Genomic DNA, 18625 nt, shown 5'->3' on the forward strand with positions numbered 1-18625 from the left:
TGTGCTGGGGTTCATATCCAAGATGTGCACTATTTGGAATACTCTGCCTTTTCAACGTTAAACGACAGATTTCACACAAGCTAGCTACAAGTATCCCAAGTCTTCAGAGGCACTATGGCGTTTGAAAAGTTTATGCACAACAAGTACTTTCATCCTGCAAGTTTTCAGAACATTAAGAAGGTAAGATAGTGGTCTCCCACATGAACATCTCCTCATTGACTCCCCCTCTCCCCTGGCCCTGTACAGGTGTGGGAGGCTGAACAGAGAGATATACAGGAGCAGAAGAAACAAGATGACCTGCGGCAGCAATATATCAAAGAACAGGAGATCTATCAGAACAAGTACAAAATCACTTTGTACAATGTGGAGATGCCTCTTCAATTATTACAACATTACCGTACTTCTTCTAAAAGAAGCCTTCTAATAAGGCGCCACCTAGAGATTACTCCCATACAGCACCATATAAATTCATTGCCTATTTCTTGTTTTACATACACTAGTTAGTCGGGCGTGGCTTGACCGTCCCTGACGGGAGGTTGGGTTGCAAGCGGGAAGCCTATCTGAGATTTGTTCTGCACCACTATAGTGGCGCTCTATCAGATTGCAGCATTTTTCACGTGCTTGGTTACACTTTAGTCCAGATAAGCTTGCAACCTGACCTCCCGTCAGGGACAGTCGAGCCACGCCCAACTATACACTAGTCTCGAAAATGTAATTATGAAAAAGCGGCACCTTATTTAGAAAAAGTACGGTACATATAGACTGTATCCTTTGGCCACGTGCCCTTTATCTTTATACAATTTGTTCCCCACCCACTCTAGGGAGCAGCTTGGTAAGGCTCATCCTCTCAGCTTCATGTACGACCCTCCCCCTGGTTACGACAAGGAACAAGGTAAGTGTATTTTAGTGTCGATTCTATTGATTGTACCTAAAATTATAACCGTTTATAAAGTTGGTTTAATTTTGCGGGCAGTACAGAGCTTCCAAAACCAATTGTATGTACCGTGTATCCTGTATTCACCATCTCATACGTTACACAGGAGATCAAGAACGACTGACCTTAGTGGCAGACGCTGATCAACCTGCCAAGGCGGTGGAGGAGGAGGAGGGGAAATTTGATTGGCAGGTGCCGGGTCGGAAGGCCCCCCGCGAAGACACTGCAAAAGATGTGTCGGAGCTCGTAGACCAACCGTTTGGAGTGGAGGTCCGTAACACGAAGTGTGTTAAGTGTGGCAAGTGGGGACACGTCAACACAGACAAAATTGTAAGTGGCTTAATTGAACTACATGTACTACATTTATGTGCATAAAGTAGCCCTTGTGATGGATTATGACTTAGGCTACAAGTACTAACTTACAACTAGCCTTATGTAGCTGCTGTTACACTGCTTATAACGCACAACACTATTTTACTGTACCCTTTCTTCTCGTACAGTGTCCCCTATTTGGAATGGTAAAGCCTGACAGTGAAGACCCGACCAAAGGAGACCAACCCTCTGCCCCCATGGACGATGGGCTCGTATTTAACCAGCGTGTACTGGAGAAACAAAACAATAGCCAGGACCCTAATCAGCAACTCTTGGTCTCAGACGAAGATGGGAGTGATCTAGATGACCTCTTTGCTGGATTCTCTAAAAAAGAACGAAAGAAGATTCTTCGAAAATTGGCGAAAATGAACAGTGGCTCAGACTCTGAGGAGGAAGTAAAGAAAAAGAAGAAGAGCCGGAGTAAGGGGAAAGATCGAAAGCACAGAAGAGGTAGAAAACACTATATAGAGTACTGAAGTGCAGCAATATCCTGTGTATATAGTCACCCATACATGTAGTTGTAGCATAATTATAATGAGTTACAGCAGGAATGCATGAATACAGTGTAACCTCTGTTAACAACCACCTCCGAATAAAGGCCGGTTGCTATATAACGGCCAGGCACCCAGGTCCCAAATGAACAATTTGGGTACAAAACAACCCCTCAACAAAGGCCACCTCCGTATAAAGGCCAAAACATTGTTCCCCAAAGGTGTCCGTTATAGAGGGGTTCCACTGTAGTGCACTCCTGGTTACAGCAATCATTAATTTTCTGTGTTCGCAGACAGTACCTCGAGAAGTAGATCACCAGAAAAACGCAAGAGATCTAAGGCCGAGAGAAGTAGATCACCAGAAAAACGTAAGAGGTCTAAAACCATGAGAAACAGGAGTCAATCAATCGACAGTACTTCAAGAAGTAGATCACCAGAAAAACGTAAGAGATCTAAGGCCAAGAGAAGTAAATCACCAGAAAAACGTAAGAGGTCTAAGGCCGAGAGAAGTAGATCACCAGAAAAACGTAAGAGGTCTAAAGCCAGGAGAAACAGGAGTCGATCAATTGATAGTACCACCTCGAGAAGTAGATCACCAGAAAGACGTAAGGCCAAAAGAGAAAGGAGTCGATCCGTAGAGCGTACCTCACCTGATAGAACTCATCACAAGAATCAATCTAGACATAAGCATAGAAGACATTGATGATAAGAGTAACTCTATACATGTACATTTATATACATGATTGATATTATGGTTATTCTAATAAAACGAAAATCTGTAGACCATACAACTACAAGTAATATTGAAAACATTAATTATTTGAAGCCACCAACATCACGATAATATGTCTAGTCGGGATCTCACATTCTCGGGGCCCAATCTATCACCAGCTACTCCACCATGGCTCCCTTCTACACTTTTTTCCCTGTATGGAGCATCTTCTCTCAACTAGTAGCATTTCTACTACTACTGGGAGCACAAAGACTTCTAAAGAGACGACTTTCAAAACATTTTGACATGCTAAATGAGTTCCTGTGTTGTTGTATATGGCTGTGGTGGTCCCTGGAAACTACTCTCATCGGCAACAGCTCATGGTTGGCTGGGAACATCGCTCTATTTATCAGACTAGTGGCGTACTCTTACATACCGCAAGGTGCCTCGGTCAGTCTTTGTACTGCTCTGTATCTCTACTGGACAGGGGATCGATCAAGAAGGAACAACATCAGAAGGCTGTGTGTATCGCTATTGACTGCTCTAGTTGCCGTACCCGTAACACTATTATTTTGTCACTACTACTGGACTTTGTTGGGAGTGACTGTATCTACCGATCATTCTATATTCATGGAGGCCAAGCCAAGCTATTTCCTGACAACCACACTACTCTACGGTGTTATATACGAACTGGTCCCGTCGTTTCTGATGTTTCTACCCTCTATTTTGAATCAAAGCAAATCTCTACTCTTTGTTGTGTGCGACACTTTCGTTGTACTAGGCCTTGTCTATTGGGCTGCTGACTACACGGGAGCCTTCATGAATCCGATGGTGGCTCTGGCTTTTACCGTTTATTGGCACACTCTTTCACCCTTGGATTATGCTACGCACGTCATAGTGTTCTGGGCTGGACCCTTAATAGGCACATGGGCTGCTGCAAAACTCAAACTGAGATATGAAGACTATCAGGATAAACACTACAAATTGACGTGATTTTTGCAATTTTCATTCAACTTTGTCAACATTACAAATTAATAATAACATAAAGATGACGTTTCACGAGGAGTATATAGAGAGCAGGGAATTTCAAAGTGAAAATTATAACAAGGAATCCTTGTTATTACGAATTGTCAGATATACAGTAGATTTTTGTGAGGTTTCAATACGATTTTTGTATAGTTTGTCAAGGTTATAATAACAGATAACGTTTCATGAGAAGTATCACTTTATAAGTACATCACTGTTAATGGCAAACAACAAAGTAGCTACCTACACTACTATAAGTCCTATAAGTCTAGTTTTGTGCCGGCAGTAACTCAGTTGTACTGTCACTGGAAAAATGGTCCTGAAATAACTGGTCCGGGTATCAATTTTTTCAATGAAAATTTTGGTCCGGGGACTGAAATTTTCAGAAAAAATTGGTCCCCCCTGAAATAATCAGTCCGCCTAGACAAAAAGACGTCTCTGGACCAGGAGCGTATGTAGGGCAACCTAGGGTCCTCTCCACATTATATTACGACATACAGATACGCACATACCCATGTACAGGGATGCAGTCACATAATATTCAGGAACTATAGCAGTCTAGCTTGTCAGCCAGGTGTACTAGATAGAGCTGCAGCATGTGAACCTTGAGGCCTCCACATTCTTAAGACTCAAGTGTTTCAAAAGAAAGATCTATTAACGATTGACAGTTTTACAGCTTGATAAAATTATGTTACTACTACTACGTATAATTATAATGTCGAAGTTCTGTCCGGGAATAGATACAGACGGTACGGGTGCATGGTTCATAGTTTATGGACGGTTAACAGTTACGTCTTAGACTGGTTTAGCACTGCACTGCATACAGTGCCAAACAGCTGATTTTTTGAGAAAAGCGGCAGGAACGTTCACACAGGTGTCGTAATGATACCACTCCTTGCATGTGCTGCATTCCACCCAGTTTTCCATAGTCGCCATCTCTGGCATTCCAGGTGAGCGGAGGTTGTGTGAGCGGAGTCTTCAAGAGGGGATTCCAGGTGAGCAGAGGTTATGTGAGCAGAGTCCTCAGGAGGAGAGTGAGCAGAGTCCATTGATCCAGAATCGCAAGTAGGTGGATCGTTGTATGGCTTGAGATGGGGTCCTGACACTAGTACTGTCTCTTTGATCCATCGCTTATCTCATATGCACCTCGTGGTTTAACAGAGATGATTTTGTAAGGGCCAGTGTACCTCTTCTTCAGCTTCCCACCTTTTGTCTTTTTGCGAGTATGATTTAGTTTCAGGACTAATTGACCAACCATATATCTCTTAGGCTGTGCATGTTTCTTATCATACAGTTCCTTCTGTTTCTTTTGGGCGGCAAGAATATAGGTTTTTGCTTGGCTCAGTCGTACATGATTGTGTTCACGAGTACGTGTAACATCTAGATTGGGCATTTGCTGCTGATACTCGCGAGCAGCTTGGTCAGGAGAAATGCTTGAGACTTCTACATCAATGGGAAGAGTAGCTTGACGATTGAACATAAATTATGACGAGAGGTATTGTATGCGAAAACACATGTGTCCAGGTAGCTACTTCAGTCTTCTAGCATGTTTTGCAACGTCTGATTGAAACGCTCGTCCAAGCCGTTAGTCTATAAAATAATATTATAGTTGAAAATACATTTTAAATATAGGATATATCAGGAGGATATGCACCTATGTATCCTCCGCTATGCCATGATTACTTTGAGGCATAGCCAAGGGGTATATAACCACGGTATAGCGGAGAATATAATTATGGGTGCATATCCTCTGAGTACAAGTGTGATATAATTATAGTTTTAAAACTGTAGTGCATACCTGAGGGTGGTAAGGAGTTGTAAGGCGACGCTGGATCCCTAGGAGAGAACAGAGACTAGTGTCTAAATCATTGTTGAATTCACGTCCTTGATCTGAGAGAATTACCCGAGGCAGACCCATTCTCATAAATACCTAAGAAGGAAAAGTGTGTGATCATTATTTATTGCCCGTGCGTGCATGCAGTGGGTGCATTGTGTATGTGTGTGGCACATTCATACATAATTTTTACCTTGAAAAATGATGTTGCTACTGATGATGCACTCTTGTCAGGTGTAGGAATAGCTTCTACCCACTTGGTAAAGTAATCGCTCATGGTTAAGATGTAGCGGGAACCATCGTTAGCAGTTGGAGAGAGAGGACCAACAAAATCAATTCCTAGCATGCACACGGATGGGGTGAAGTTCGGGCCTGCCAGTAGTTAGCTTTCGATTAACTCGCTGGCAAATGTCACAAGTAGACACCTATAAAGTAGACACATAAATATTGAGGGAAGGTGTTCCTGTTTGATAACTTTGTATACATGTAGGTGTAACAATAATACAGAACCAAGTTGACATCCCAATAATTATAGATATTGACTATTATGTGCACTAAAATACAAGGACAGATGAGCAAATCTACTAACCATTTCTTTCACATCCTTTACCATGCCATGCCACATGTAACGCTCCTTAATTCGGGCAAGTGTGCGAGTCACCCCCATATGTCCAGATGTTTCATCAACATGGCAAGCGAACAGTATTTTCTTTCTCTCTCTTCGGTTGATAATGTATCGGATCAACACATCATCCTAAAATATCGAGAAGGCAATAATTATATAGGAGCTATAATACCAGAAGAATCGAACATAGATGACGCGTTATATATACCTAGAGATGGCCACTCCTGTAATGATTGTAATTTCAACTACATTACAGATACACCAACTCACTCTGTCCTTTCTCTTGTGTTTGTACATGAAGTCACCATTGTTCACTACAAACTGCTTGGCCTTTCTTCTGATGACCCTTTTTCTTCCCTCTTTACAGTCATCAGGGTACTCCTTGGTGGTGACATAGTGGAATACCTCTTCTATCAGCTCTTCCTCCCCTGTGTGTAGCTCAAGCTCCATAAGAATAACTGGAACAAACTTTTCAGCTGCATCAAAAGCTGTGCAAGTTGCGCAGCAACCAGGACTACTTTTTTCGAGGGCGGACCAACATTATCAGCTAAAATTGGTCCGGGGGACTGAAATTATCGGCGGACCAAAATTTTCATGACAGTACTTTCCCCACTGCTTGTATGTAGCTGATATACCGACCACAATCACCACAATGCAGGGATCGTAACAAGGGGGCGACATACCACCAGTTCCCAAGTCGCATTAGACGAGTTCACGAAAAGAGTACCATAGAAAGGACGGACTTTACACTTGTTTCATTGCCTAAATTTACTCCGCTGGTGTGCTCGGATCTGAAAGTAGATGATTACTTGCTTTCTGAAGTTGAAACGGTGTCAGAGGAATGAATGACTCCCCGGTCATTCCTGCCTAAGGTGTGGGTGACTCCCCCAGGAATAAATGACTCCCTATGCACATGTTTGTTCCCGCCAATGTTGCCATCAATGTAAGTATATAATAGCAAGAGTACATTCATGCACTCCTCATAGACATATAGTAGAGAATGAAGAGCCATGCAGGATGAAGAGCAAGGTTAGTAGTAGCATGCAAGGTAGCAATGAAGCAAGTGTTCATCCTGTAGTAGACAGCAAGTGACAGCTGGAATGTAGACCTATACATGTGTGAAGAGCAAAGTTGCAAGGTTAATTGTTCTATCCTGTAGTTGACAGCAAGTGACAGCTAGATCTATAGTATAAAACCAGTGATCGTTCACAGTCATGTCATTTGAAGAAGGCAGCAAGAAATGGAGAATTTACAAGAGATTGAAAACTATTTACGAAAAGGAGAATACCCTCCTACTATTAACAGCAAAACAGAGAAGGAAAACTTTAGAAGAAAATGCAGGCAGAACTTTAAGTTTGAAAATGGTAGCCTCTATTACAAGAAGCACACCAAAGCGCAGCTGACTGGAGGATATGTGTGCGCAGCGATGAGGAGAAATCAAGAATCCTCGAAGATTGCCATGCAGGTATAATAATTATTATGGCTTTGGTAAAATGATAATAGTAGGTAATAGAGCATGTATGTATGCTTGTAATCTATTATACCAATTGATGCATGCATGCAGGAACAGCTGGTGGCCACTTTGGAAGAGATAGAACTATAGACAAGATATGTTCTAGATTCTACTGCATGGAAGTCGATGGTGGAGGAGATCCGAGAGTATGTAAAGAACTGTAGCCAGTGCCAGAGAATGAACCCAGCATTTGTAAAGACAAATGCCAAACTCCATCCGATATCTGTACAACCCAAAGTCTGGCATCAGGTATGTATATACTATAATTTTTATGGCATTGCATAATAATTATTTGTTTTGAGCACAATCATATATTAATTATAATTATGTAATTCACTTTATAGGTTGGCATAGACTTTATAGGACCTTTGCCGATTACACCCAATGGCAGCAAATATGTGGTAACATTGGTCGATTATTTTAGCAAATGGGCTGAAGCAGCCCCACTCCCTGACAAAACTGCATTTGGAGTGGCAATGTTCCTGTACAACTTGTTTTGTCGGTAAGCTATGCATGTGTGTGAAATTGTAATCACATGCATCTCTACACATAATTATAATAACACGTATTTAATGATTATGGTTATACATGCACGCAGGTTTGGGTTTTGTGAGGTGCTGATATCGGACCAAGGCCGTGAGTTTGTTAATCAGGTCAACACAGAGCTTTTTCGATTCACTGGAACAGAGCACAGGGTCACTTCAGCTTACCACCCACAAACCAACGGGCTAACTGAACGTTTCAATCAAACACTTCAAACAGCACTACTCAAATATGTGAATGACTCACAGACCGACTGGGACTACCACTTGCCCGCTATTCTCTTTGCTTATAGGACGAGTAAGCAAAAGGCAACAAAGTATTCACCTTTCGAGTTGATGTTCTGTCGGTGAGTTGTTCATTATTATAATAATTACATGATAATCTGGCATGCATGCATTATTATTATAACATTCCACATGCAGGAAACCTGTACTCCCTATTCAACTGGAGTTAGGCAGCGAGGGTGAACTTGAGCAGAGCTGGGACATTAGTGCCATTATGACCCATGCTCGAGCTGTTACAAAGTTAAAGGATGATATCCACAGCAAAGCCAAGAAGAACATTGACAATGCCCAAGAAAAGGACAAGATGTACTATGATCGGAAGCATGCAGACAAGAGGGTGAGCAGGCTATATCATTGTATGAGCGTACCATGGCTATTTTCATTACTCGTTTAATGTCATAGCCATGTCATTTTTCTAGGTGTTTAAGACTGGGAGTTTGGTCTGGCTGAGGAATTCAGCCAGCTAGGGAATGTAAGAAGGGAGACAAGCTGAAGCCTCGGTGGTTAGGCCCATATACGGTGGTGGAGTGCTTGGACAAGGGAGTCTTTAAGATTGCCAACCCTAAGACTGGAAAGACCTTAAAAAAGGCTGTTAACCAACAGCGGTTAAAGCATTCCCATGGCTCAGACTCCGAAAAACCTCTCTTGGATCAACATAGTTCTCTCTCGGATCCTTCCGAATTATCAGACAACCATCACGATGAATCTCTCGATCAGTTTAACCCTTCTTTGACGAGTACTCCTGTGAAAGACCCAAGCAAGGTATAATGCATGTGTATCTAGATTTTGAAGCTAATTATAATTACATTACATTTCTCTTTACGATATTGATTTAATGTTTCTTTATAATTATGCACTCCATTTTTAGAAGCTGTGGGAAAAAAATTGTGATTTTCCCTCTTCTCACAAGCCAGACGCCCCCTCCTCTCACAAGCCAGCCGCTCCCTCCTCTCACAAGCCAGACGCTCCCTTCTCTCACAAGCCAGCCGCTCCCTCCTCTCACAAGCCAGACGTCCCCTCCTCTCACAAGCCAGCCGCTCCCTCCTCTCACAAGCCAGACGTCCCCTCCTCTCACAAGCCAGATGCTCACTCCTCTCACAAGCCAGCCGCTCCCTCCTCTCACAAGCCAGACGCCCCCTCCTCTCACAAGCCAGCCGCTCCCTCCTCTCACAAGCCAGACGTCCCCTCCTCTCACAAGCCAGCCGCTCCCTCCTCTCACAAGCCAGACGTCCCCTCCTCTCACAAGCCAGATGCTCACTCCTCTCGCAAGCGAGACGCCCCCTTCTCTCAGGTTAAGACTGCATCCTCTATGGAGCCACCTTTGAAGAAGCAAAGGACTACTCAGTCTGTAACAAGAAAGGTATAATATAGTTATATACTTGTTAACAGGAGCTATCGTTAATTGCAATTATTATTAATAATTATGTGCATGCACACTATAAACCGTTCATTATAATTATTGTGTGCACATTCGACAGAATTCAAGCTACTGGGTGAAGGATTTGGACCTGAGGACGGGAGACAAGGATGTAGTTCTTGCTGAGAGCGGGATGCTTTCTGACCGTCATATGTATGCTGCGCACAAACTGATGAGAATGCAATTTCCAAATATTGAAGGCTGCTATTCTACTCTTCTGGTTCAGAAGATGTCTTTTCCTGCAGTCACTAGTAGTGAAGCCACAGGTATAATTTCTACTTAAATTAATAGTAGTATTATTATAGTATTGGTATAATTATACCTCATCCTCATCCTTGGCCGTATAATTACAATATAATTATAATTATATCATATATATATCCTATACAGCCGTGCAGATATTCTTTGTAACAGAGAGGCATCACTGGATTGCGACAGCACTCATCAAGGGGGAACTTTTCCTCTTTGATAGCTGCTTCCAATATATGGGAAAGACCTGGAGCCAAGTGCTGAGCTGCAAATTGCACAGATGTATAAGCCTTTAATAGCGCACAATGGGCTGTTACTATCTGTGGCCTCCATTCAACAGCAGAGCAGTGGCAGTAACAACTGTGGTTTGTTTGCAATTGCCGCTGCATACCACGCATTGCAAGGAGACAATCTGGATACCATCACCCTAAATGAAGACAAAATGAGGCCACATCTTGTGCGTTGCTTTGAAAATGAGAAACTCAGAAGATTTCCAAAGTCAAAAGATATTAGTAGCCGCAAGAGACCAGAAAGATTTTCCAGCATAGTAATTACGATATACTGCCCTTGTCTCCGTCCTGACTGTTATGATGAAATGGTCCAGTGCGATACGTGTAATGTGTGGTATCATTATAAATGTGTTCGTATTAAAGTATCTCCACTTGGAGATTGGTTTTGTCCTACTTGTAGATCTAGATAGAATTTTTTTAGCATTTCGTTATCTTCCACTAGCTGTTTTTGTTTATACACTGTTAATTTGCACTGTTGTTTTGTTTGTTTTTCATGCACTGTAGATCTATTTGTTATTTTGATGGATTTTGTTGTATTATAAGTTTTGCTTTACAGTGACCGTGAGACGTGTGAAAATGTGAACAGAGTGTACAATGTAGTATAAGTACTATAGGTACTAATAGCTAGACTGAACCAGTTTACAGTATATAAGGAACAGCTGTAATTATAGTCATACTATGTATTAAACAGGTCTCTCACAGATAGCATGCATGCATGCAGTCCTGATATAACAGTCTTGAGCTTGATTGTATAGTCACACTGTGACAGGTTTTGAGGATGCATGTACTTAGTATAGCCCCTGAAGTCTCTTTAGCTCTATGGATCAGTGTTCGTATATAAATTTCGGGGGAGTCATTTTTTCCAGGGGGGAGTCATTCGTGACTAGGAGTCAGTGACCGGGGGAGTCATTTATTCCTAGGCGTGAGTGACCGGGAGTCACTGGTGCCTAGGTAGGAGTGACCGGGAGTCATTATTTAGGGGAGTCATTCATTCCTATGACAACGGTACTGTATGGGGTAAACTGCGTCAGTGTGCAGTCAGGTATGCCTTCCTGGCCCGTAGTTCTGGGAATCTCCGGAACTCCCAAGGCAATAGCCTTGCACTGCTTTGTACCCGTAGATGACGTAATGTGGCGCACAAAGATTTTTGAGTGCAAGCCCCAGAGCATACCCTTTTTATGCACGTTATTTTTTGGCGTACAACTGTTCCTCACGGAAACAATATATACAGAACAGCCAATCCGAGTATATCAATCGATTTCCGATAAGCAGTTTGAAGTAGTTGATCCGTCTAAGCCCCGAGTGTTAAAATACAACAATATGCTCTACAAACTCTTCGATTCCCAAGACATATGCCAACGCCGCGATAATATGGATTTGCTATTAGCGCTCGATTTAGTTCACGAAATTGAATATCTGTCGCTGGACAACTGCTTCTGTCTTTTAAGTCGGCCGTTTATAGAGGGAAGCCACCACCCAAGCAATTTGTCTGATTTCATTGGAGCTGTTACCTGCCTGAAGCAAGTACATGAGCTGGGGTATATTCATGCAGATATACGATTGAACAATATTGTATTTACACTAGAAGGTAGAAGCCACCTAATTGACTTTGACCTAGCCGTCCCTGTGGGCCAGCACAAGTACCCGAAAGGCTACGCTTTTTTGAGAGAGAGACATCGAGATACCAAAGAGGGCAACATAGTCAAGAAGGAGCACGATATATATTCCATGAGGAAAGTAATTACTGATTGTTTTGAATGCGATGCGATTGAAAGAGCTGCAAGACTCTTGATGAAATGCTACGTATTGTCGGCAATTCGAGAGACTGGACAATTATATAGACAGACTATTGAACAAATACTACTTTTGAACCACGTATACAATCAATGCACATTCACACGAGTATTGTTACTTTTTCACCACACGTGTATTACTGTCTGGGTAGTTAAGGCCTGGGTCAGGCATTCATTGCCAACATAGATAATGTAGTGTTAATGAGATTCATAATGTTTATTAATGTTATTCATTGCAAGTGACGTCATAAGGTCAATGTATTAATAATTATTTTGCTTAGCTATGAATTATTATAGATTTATATCTTTGGCAACAATAGGGTGGACTTAAACAAGTTAAGGTAAAAGTAGCTGTTTAGGCCCTCAAAAGATAGATTATGTTTCCTTGATGGGAAGTAAAAATGTCCAAAACTTTCTTAGCTATGCTAAGCGCTATGAAGACTATCAGAATAAACACTACAAACTGACGTGATTTTTTCAGTTTCATTCAATTATGCAGTTTTGTCAACATTACAATAAATAACAGATGATGCTTCATGAAGAGTAGACAACAGCTAGGGAAATTGAAAGTAATAGTTTTATATAGACAAAACGAATAATTACTATTTAAATGCGCGATTTTTTGTGATTTCCACACATGATTTTGTATGCATTTTGTCAATATTATAATAACAGATGACATTTCATGAGGAGTATCACTTTTATAAGTACATCACAGTAAAGCATTTTAAAACTGAAATTTAGGTAAAACAACAATTAAGGTAGCTAGCTACCTACACTACTAAAAGTCTATTGTTGTGCAGGCAGTAACTCATACGATGAGTTGTACTTTCCACACCGCCTGTAGATCAAATATCCTGATATGCCGACCACAATCACCACAATGCAGACAAACAGGAAGGTTAGACCAACAGCCAATCCAACGTTAGGCCTCGAGACTGCAGGAGCAGACGTGGGAGTGGAGGTAGGCTTGGGCATGTTCGATGTAGTGGCCACTGACATGCTGATCGAGGGAGTCACTGTCATGCTGATCGAGGGGGTCACTGTCATGTTCATCGAGGGGATCACTGTCGTGTTCATCGAGGGGATCACTGTCGTGTTCATCGAGGGGATCACTGTCTTGTTCATCGAGGGGATCACTGTCATGTTTATCGAAGGGGTCACAATCATGTTCATCGAGGGGGTCACGGTCATGTTCATCGAGGGGGTCACCGTCATCATGTTCATCGAGGGGGTCATTGGCATGTTGGAAGTATTGTTAGCAACCATACTCGAACTCGGAGATGCAGTGACATTGTTGGCACCCACAGTGGCTGAAGGAGATATAGATCTACTAATAGAGGAAGTAGCAGCTGAGGTGGTCAGTGCAAACAGAGTCAGCCACAGCATTAGAGACTTCATTATTAATACCTGCAGCAAAGAAATGAGGGTGATATTATATTTGTACGTTATACATGTACATAGATCTTTTATTGAATAGCATGCATGCAGAGACAACCTACAGCTAGCTTAATTATTAGTTGCTTACACAGCTTGCAATATAAAGAGAGAACTTAAGTTAAAAATCTTTCAGACAGCTAGCTAGAGCTACAAACACCAAATGTCTTCCAAGTAGGGCCTAGCTAGCTAGGGGAGTTATCATGATGTCATAAAGCAGATTCATTGCTATTGCACATGCACAGCACACATGTACCTGTACTGTACACATGGCAGTAGTATTGAAATACTGTGAACTGATTGCTATCAGTTCAACTGTGGTGGCACACAACCATCAACCAATACATGTACGTACCAACAACGTACATGTATTTGGCTTTCGGGATAGGCTAGGGAGTCAAACCTTTAATATGTTCACAGAGTCGGCCACTAATTATGATTAGGCCTATACTTCATATACATTATAGTTACAGTAACAGTATATTTACTCAGATTGTATGCTTTCTGCTAATTGAAGTTGCTCCTTATCTTACAGTGCAGTATAGCTATGCAGTAAGTATACGGTGACACTCACTCCAACTCCACAAGCACCTGCTAGTAAAAAAACCGGTAAAGATCGTTAAAATAACAGCAGCTTTTTACTCTTACTAAGGGTCAAGGGTTGGCTGTGGGTGTGCACTAAATAGACATTTTTGAAAAAGTGTACAGCAAAAAAAGAATTTACGCAGCTTCTCAAGATTCTCGTAAAAATGTTAAGGAACAGAAGGCAGTCACTATCTAGAGAATGTGGGGATGAAGCTGCTGTGGAACAGAGGGGAAAGATGCACAAGAGAGCCACGAAATTTAAAATGGTAGGCCATACATTTTTACATTTTAGTGTTAAGATTATCGTCTCTACAGAGTCCATACCCTGAGGTGAAGGGTGTACCTCTCAAGGAGAGCAGCCATCGACTAAACCAACTTGCAGAGGTCAAAACAAGTCTCCAGTTTGAACTTAGTGGCCAATGTGCCCACAATGATTCTACCCCTTCTATTGAGAATCAGAGTAGTGTTGATCTGTCTGCTTCATGCACGAAACTTGAGAAGTCGTCCATTGTGAAGCCTACAGTGGAGTATGTGGTACCGGACACACCAAAGACAATGTCTTCGGGTAGAGAGACCAACCTCAAATTGTTCCCCCCTCCTCATGAAGGTGGTCCCAGTGCCGAGCCTACACTCAAGCCAAGCAGTGTGCAGCAATTGGAACGTCACATGACACCAAAATATCCAAGAGGTAATGAAATCTTTCTACTCATGTCTAATTGCACTTACTCTTAACACGCAACACTAGGTGGTTCCCATGGTAACATCGGAGAGGGCGAGACTCCACCCGCCTCTATCACTAGTGTGTGGGACAGTGTAGTGTCGTGGATGAAGCAAGCAGTGGATTTTGTGACTGTAGAGGCTGACCCCACCACTCCTATACCACAGCAGGGAAAGGTACGATAGCTCTCAATCTCTGTGTTAAATGTATTGCTTTATTCACACTAACAGAAGAGACCTCATCCTGGTGATATCACCCAATCTATTCCCGGGTCCAAAGTCCCTAAACTGACCAATCAGAGAGCTGCCGCTAGTGGGAGAGGTGTGACAAGACAGAGCAGAAAAAGTACCAAACGAATGTCATTTGGTGGATATCAAATGAAGTAATTTATAAACAACCCTCCTTGGCATAATTATTACCATCATCTGTTGTGTGTGTACAGGCCCAGTGAAGGACTGGCAGACCTCCTGTTAAACAAGCTTCCTCCCATCACGGAAACAACCTCTCCGCACTCGGTAAAAATCTCTCAAATCAAATCCCCCACAACTCTACTGGCCAATCAATTCTCCCACAACCTCTCTGTCAAGTCACCACCACAAGATGAGCCCACAGTGAGCAATGTTGTCAACCCATCGCTGTTCAAATTCACCGCTCAAAAGTTCCAGTCTACAAACGATGGCCTCAACACAATTCTGGACGGATCTCCGGCCGCTGTTGTCCCCCGTAAGAAAAAACCAAGAATTCGTAGACAGTCTCTGAGCCAGTACTACGGCCGCAGTGTAGATAGCCCTAATCTGAGGATAGTCCCCTGTGAACTAATCACCGTCAGGAGGAGCCCAAGACTAGCACGTGAGTGATAACACTGTGTGTATGTCGTGTAGCTATTCTGTACCTGTATGGCATGCACAATCTACATGTAGCAACCTAGATAAAGTCTGTGTACTGGTACGTTCCCTTGAGTAGTACCTTGCTTCAAACGTTCTTTTACTTCCTTATAATAGAGAGGAGTACACCTCTAGTGCCTGTGGTCCCACCCCCTCCACCACCACCACCCCTACCACACACTCCTCGAGCGCCCCCTCCACCCCCCACTCCCAAGATACCCTCCATGTATGACTGTGACCTCAACGACACCCCCAGCAGAACAGGAGTCGACCAATCACGTGCCATGCTGCAGAAGATGCAGAGTCGGCTACGCACGAGGATGAAGAAGACAGCTGTGGGAGGTCCGGGGGACAAGGGGCGGAGTAAACAGATGGACACTGTGGATATTAAGGTACACGAATAATATACTCAAAGGAGAGTATATACAATTGTTTTCATTTGCAGACACGACAGTGGGCGGAGATCCAAGCTCTCAGTCGAAAAATTTCAGTGCCTGAGTTCCTTGAAATGGTTGAAAGTAAAAAGAAACAGACAAAAGGAGCACTGGAGGTAATAAAACGTTTGATAACATAATTATTATGTCATTATTCCAGTGTGATCAATAATTTATGTTTTTGCTTCCACAGGAGCTACATTTAAAGGTTCCTCCTACAATGGCTGGCATCTCCAACACTGTGCAGCTCCTTCACGATGCCTCTCAATGGTTCTCAGGCGGTGTCAAAGAAATGAGGGTGAGTTGTGCATACAGTCTGAGTGATGTGCCCAGCATTTTCGAAGTGGTGGGCTATTTTTTAATCCTCAACCTCAATTGATTATTCAATGCGCAAAATTAACAGTCATTTGCCTCTTTTTGTGCGTATAGGCCTGTGCGTATAGGCCTAAGTCTTTGTCCTTTGTCTAGTGTGAAGATGTGGTTATTTTGCCTAGAGGTGGTTAGTACCAGCCACAACACCGTGTGAGCTGTGACCTGTACAGCATGTGTGTGTGTGTGTGTGTGTGTGGTACATGACTGTACTACGTGTAAGGATGTTATGATTGATTTTCCCCTTATTGCAGGAATGCCTCCCACTGTACAGGGCTTTGGAGAAGAAGATTGATGTATTGAACGAGTTCACTCAACTGAGCAGTCAGATACAAGACAGTTGTTCCTCTGAACTGCCTGAGGGAATTCACTACTCGGAGCTACACACAGCTTTGTCACATATACGGTGAGCGTGCTCCAGTGCTAACAGAGCAATACGTGTTGGTGTAAGTACTATGTAAGTCGTAACAGTACTGTGTACTTTTGTTAATGTACGTACCAACCAATGTGTTTGAATCTCTCTTGCAGGAGTGAATTTGACTCCAAGCATCGTCAGTGGGGACCTGTTGTTCTCTCCAATGCTCAGTAAGTTCGTTTATAGATACTTGTTCCTATTTTCACCTATTATGTTTTGTGTATCTGTGCAGGTCTTGGCAAGAGCTTGGTCTGCCCGTGTGCCCTCAATTGATGCTTAAAGCAAGAGGGTATGTATGTCATTTGGTGGAGGTGTTTGTCAAGTACACACTGATGGAAGCTAGCAAAATAGAAGGAGTCCTTCTCTCCCTGAAATGTGTCAGAACAAAACAAGTGAGTTTGTTATAAGGAATACAAAAAATAAAAAGGAAAGTACTCCCATGCGGGGAATCGAACCCCGGCCACGACGGTGAGAGCGTCGGATCCTAACCACTAGACCACATGGGACAACTTGTCTACATTCTTTACACAGCTGTATTTAAATTGTAATTTGACTATCCCACCAGGTTATGGACAGATTGAGAGAGTGTATGCAGCTCATAAAGGACTCACAGTCATACTTCCAATTATCTACAACTACTGACAACTGCCCTGGCTGTGATCAATGCAGCCCCAGGGCATCCATCGACAATTCCCCACCTGTAAACTGTTTGGTGCCCACACTGCTCGAGTACATACTGGACGTCTCTCTGTCGTACGTTACAATCGCCCTTGGGCAGTTTGAGGGATTCGTGAGCAAGTTTAAACGTCAGGTGAGTAGTCAAGACGATCATAGAGGAGTCTCAATACTGCATAGTTACTGGCAATGGGGGTTCACTGTATTTATTTGTGTGGAATGAATTGCATCTACAGGATGTGTGTGAACACTTCGAGTCCATGCTCAAGATCACCAACCTTGTCAAGAGCCTTGTGTGTGACCTCCACCAGACCAAACCCTCCCGTGTCAAGGCCAGTGGCGTCATCTGTCTGATCCCCAAGGGGGAACATCTCGGTAACGAGATCTACCGCTCCTGTGTGGTCCTCATTCAGCACATACTGAGCCAAACCAACAGTTGTGTCCAACAGGAAATATCACCCAAGAGTCAGGAGAAACTGTCTAAAGAAGTGAGGTTATAATAATGTGCAGTAATGTACTCAGAATTTTCGAAGTTGTGTCTTGTTTCAAATCTCAATCTCAATTCAATTCAATGTCTGTTATGTTTGTGAGAATTAATATTTGCCTAGAATGCTAATTTTTTAAACTATTTCTCTGTTTGTGTGTACAGGTGATCTTGTGGATGATGTTCGGTTGCAAGTATGTGCATCAGACGTTGGAAGTGTTGGGGTCAGACAAGGCCAACGCTAGGGGTGTGGCCAACCTGTTAAACGAACTACAGCAAATGGAGAACTTATTACCTGTATAACTAACACTATAATTATCATGCTTTGTATTGTACCAGGAGTACATGAATTTCATGCACTCCTGATCGTACATATACACGTATTATTTATCTGTTTTGTAATTAGTCGTGCAATAAATTGTTGAGTTTTTTTAATGAACATGTACAGCTGTCTTTAATTTTATTCTCAGCCTCTCAAATATTTATAACTTTTTTCGTTAGAATAAATTATAATTATAGCATGCTGCATATGGAAAGACGG

The 18625-nt window shown here is 42.5% G+C and overlaps 4 protein-coding genes, 1 long non-coding RNA gene and 1 other non-coding gene across 6 annotated transcripts; 3 read left to right on the forward strand and 3 right to left on the reverse strand.

The window, feature by feature from the left end:
- The first annotated feature begins 16 nt into the window (after positions 1-16).
- On the forward strand, positions 17-2572 carry LOC135347500 (corepressor interacting with RBPJ 1-like). Its single transcript, XM_064545518.1, has 6 exons — positions 17-180; positions 247-341; positions 822-892; positions 1041-1264; positions 1435-1756; positions 2091-2572. Exons 1-6 carry the CDS (start codon positions 115-117, stop codon positions 2498-2500), a joined length of 1188 nt encoding a protein of 395 aa, XP_064401588.1. The 5' UTR covers positions 17-114; the 3' UTR covers positions 2501-2572.
- A 19-nt stretch (positions 2573-2591) lies between these two features.
- LOC135347503 (uncharacterized) lies at positions 2592-3746 on the forward strand. Its single transcript, XM_064545521.1, has one exon. It carries the CDS (start codon positions 2699-2701, stop codon positions 3500-3502), a length of 804 nt encoding a protein of 267 aa, XP_064401591.1. The 5' UTR covers positions 2592-2698; the 3' UTR covers positions 3503-3746.
- A 428-nt stretch (positions 3747-4174) lies between these two features.
- On the reverse strand, positions 4175-5706 carry LOC135347504 (uncharacterized). The gene is made up of 3 exons (XR_010398402.1): positions 5563-5706; positions 5334-5465; positions 4175-5125 (listed from the first exon to the last, which is right to left on the reverse strand). It is a non-coding gene; the product is annotated as an uncharacterized LOC135347504 (long non-coding RNA).
- A 7040-nt stretch (positions 5707-12746) lies between these two features.
- Positions 12747-13761, reverse strand: LOC135347561 (mucin-2-like). Its single transcript, XM_064545603.1, has 2 exons — positions 13612-13761; positions 12747-13493 (listed from the first exon to the last, which is right to left on the reverse strand). Exon 2 carries the CDS (start codon positions 13482-13484, stop codon positions 12873-12875), a length of 612 nt encoding a protein of 203 aa, XP_064401673.1. The 5' UTR covers positions 13485-13493; positions 13612-13761; the 3' UTR covers positions 12747-12872.
- Positions 13762-14181: 420 nt separating this feature from the next.
- On the forward strand, positions 14182-18537 carry LOC135347521 (uncharacterized). Its single transcript, XM_064545548.1, has 14 exons — positions 14182-14371; positions 14421-14793; positions 14851-14999; positions 15054-15205; positions 15266-15672; positions 15825-16099; positions 16153-16257; positions 16335-16439; positions 16765-16916; positions 17039-17095; positions 17158-17317; positions 17491-17736; positions 17837-18088; positions 18250-18537. The coding sequence occupies exons 1-14, from the start codon at positions 14270-14272 to the stop codon at positions 18385-18387; spliced, it is 2673 nt and encodes an 890-aa protein (XP_064401618.1). The 5' UTR covers positions 14182-14269; the 3' UTR covers positions 18388-18537.
- On the reverse strand, positions 17360-17431 carry Trnae-cuc (transfer RNA glutamic acid (anticodon CUC)). Its single transcript has one exon. It is a non-coding gene; the product is annotated as a tRNA-Glu (tRNA).
- Positions 18538-18625: the final 88 nt, after the last annotated feature.

Source organism: Halichondria panicea, chromosome 14 (genome assembly GCF_963675165.1).
Source record: "Halichondria panicea chromosome 14, odHalPani1.1, whole genome shotgun sequence".
Lineage (NCBI taxonomy): Eukaryota > Metazoa > Porifera > Demospongiae > Suberitida > Halichondriidae > Halichondria > Halichondria panicea.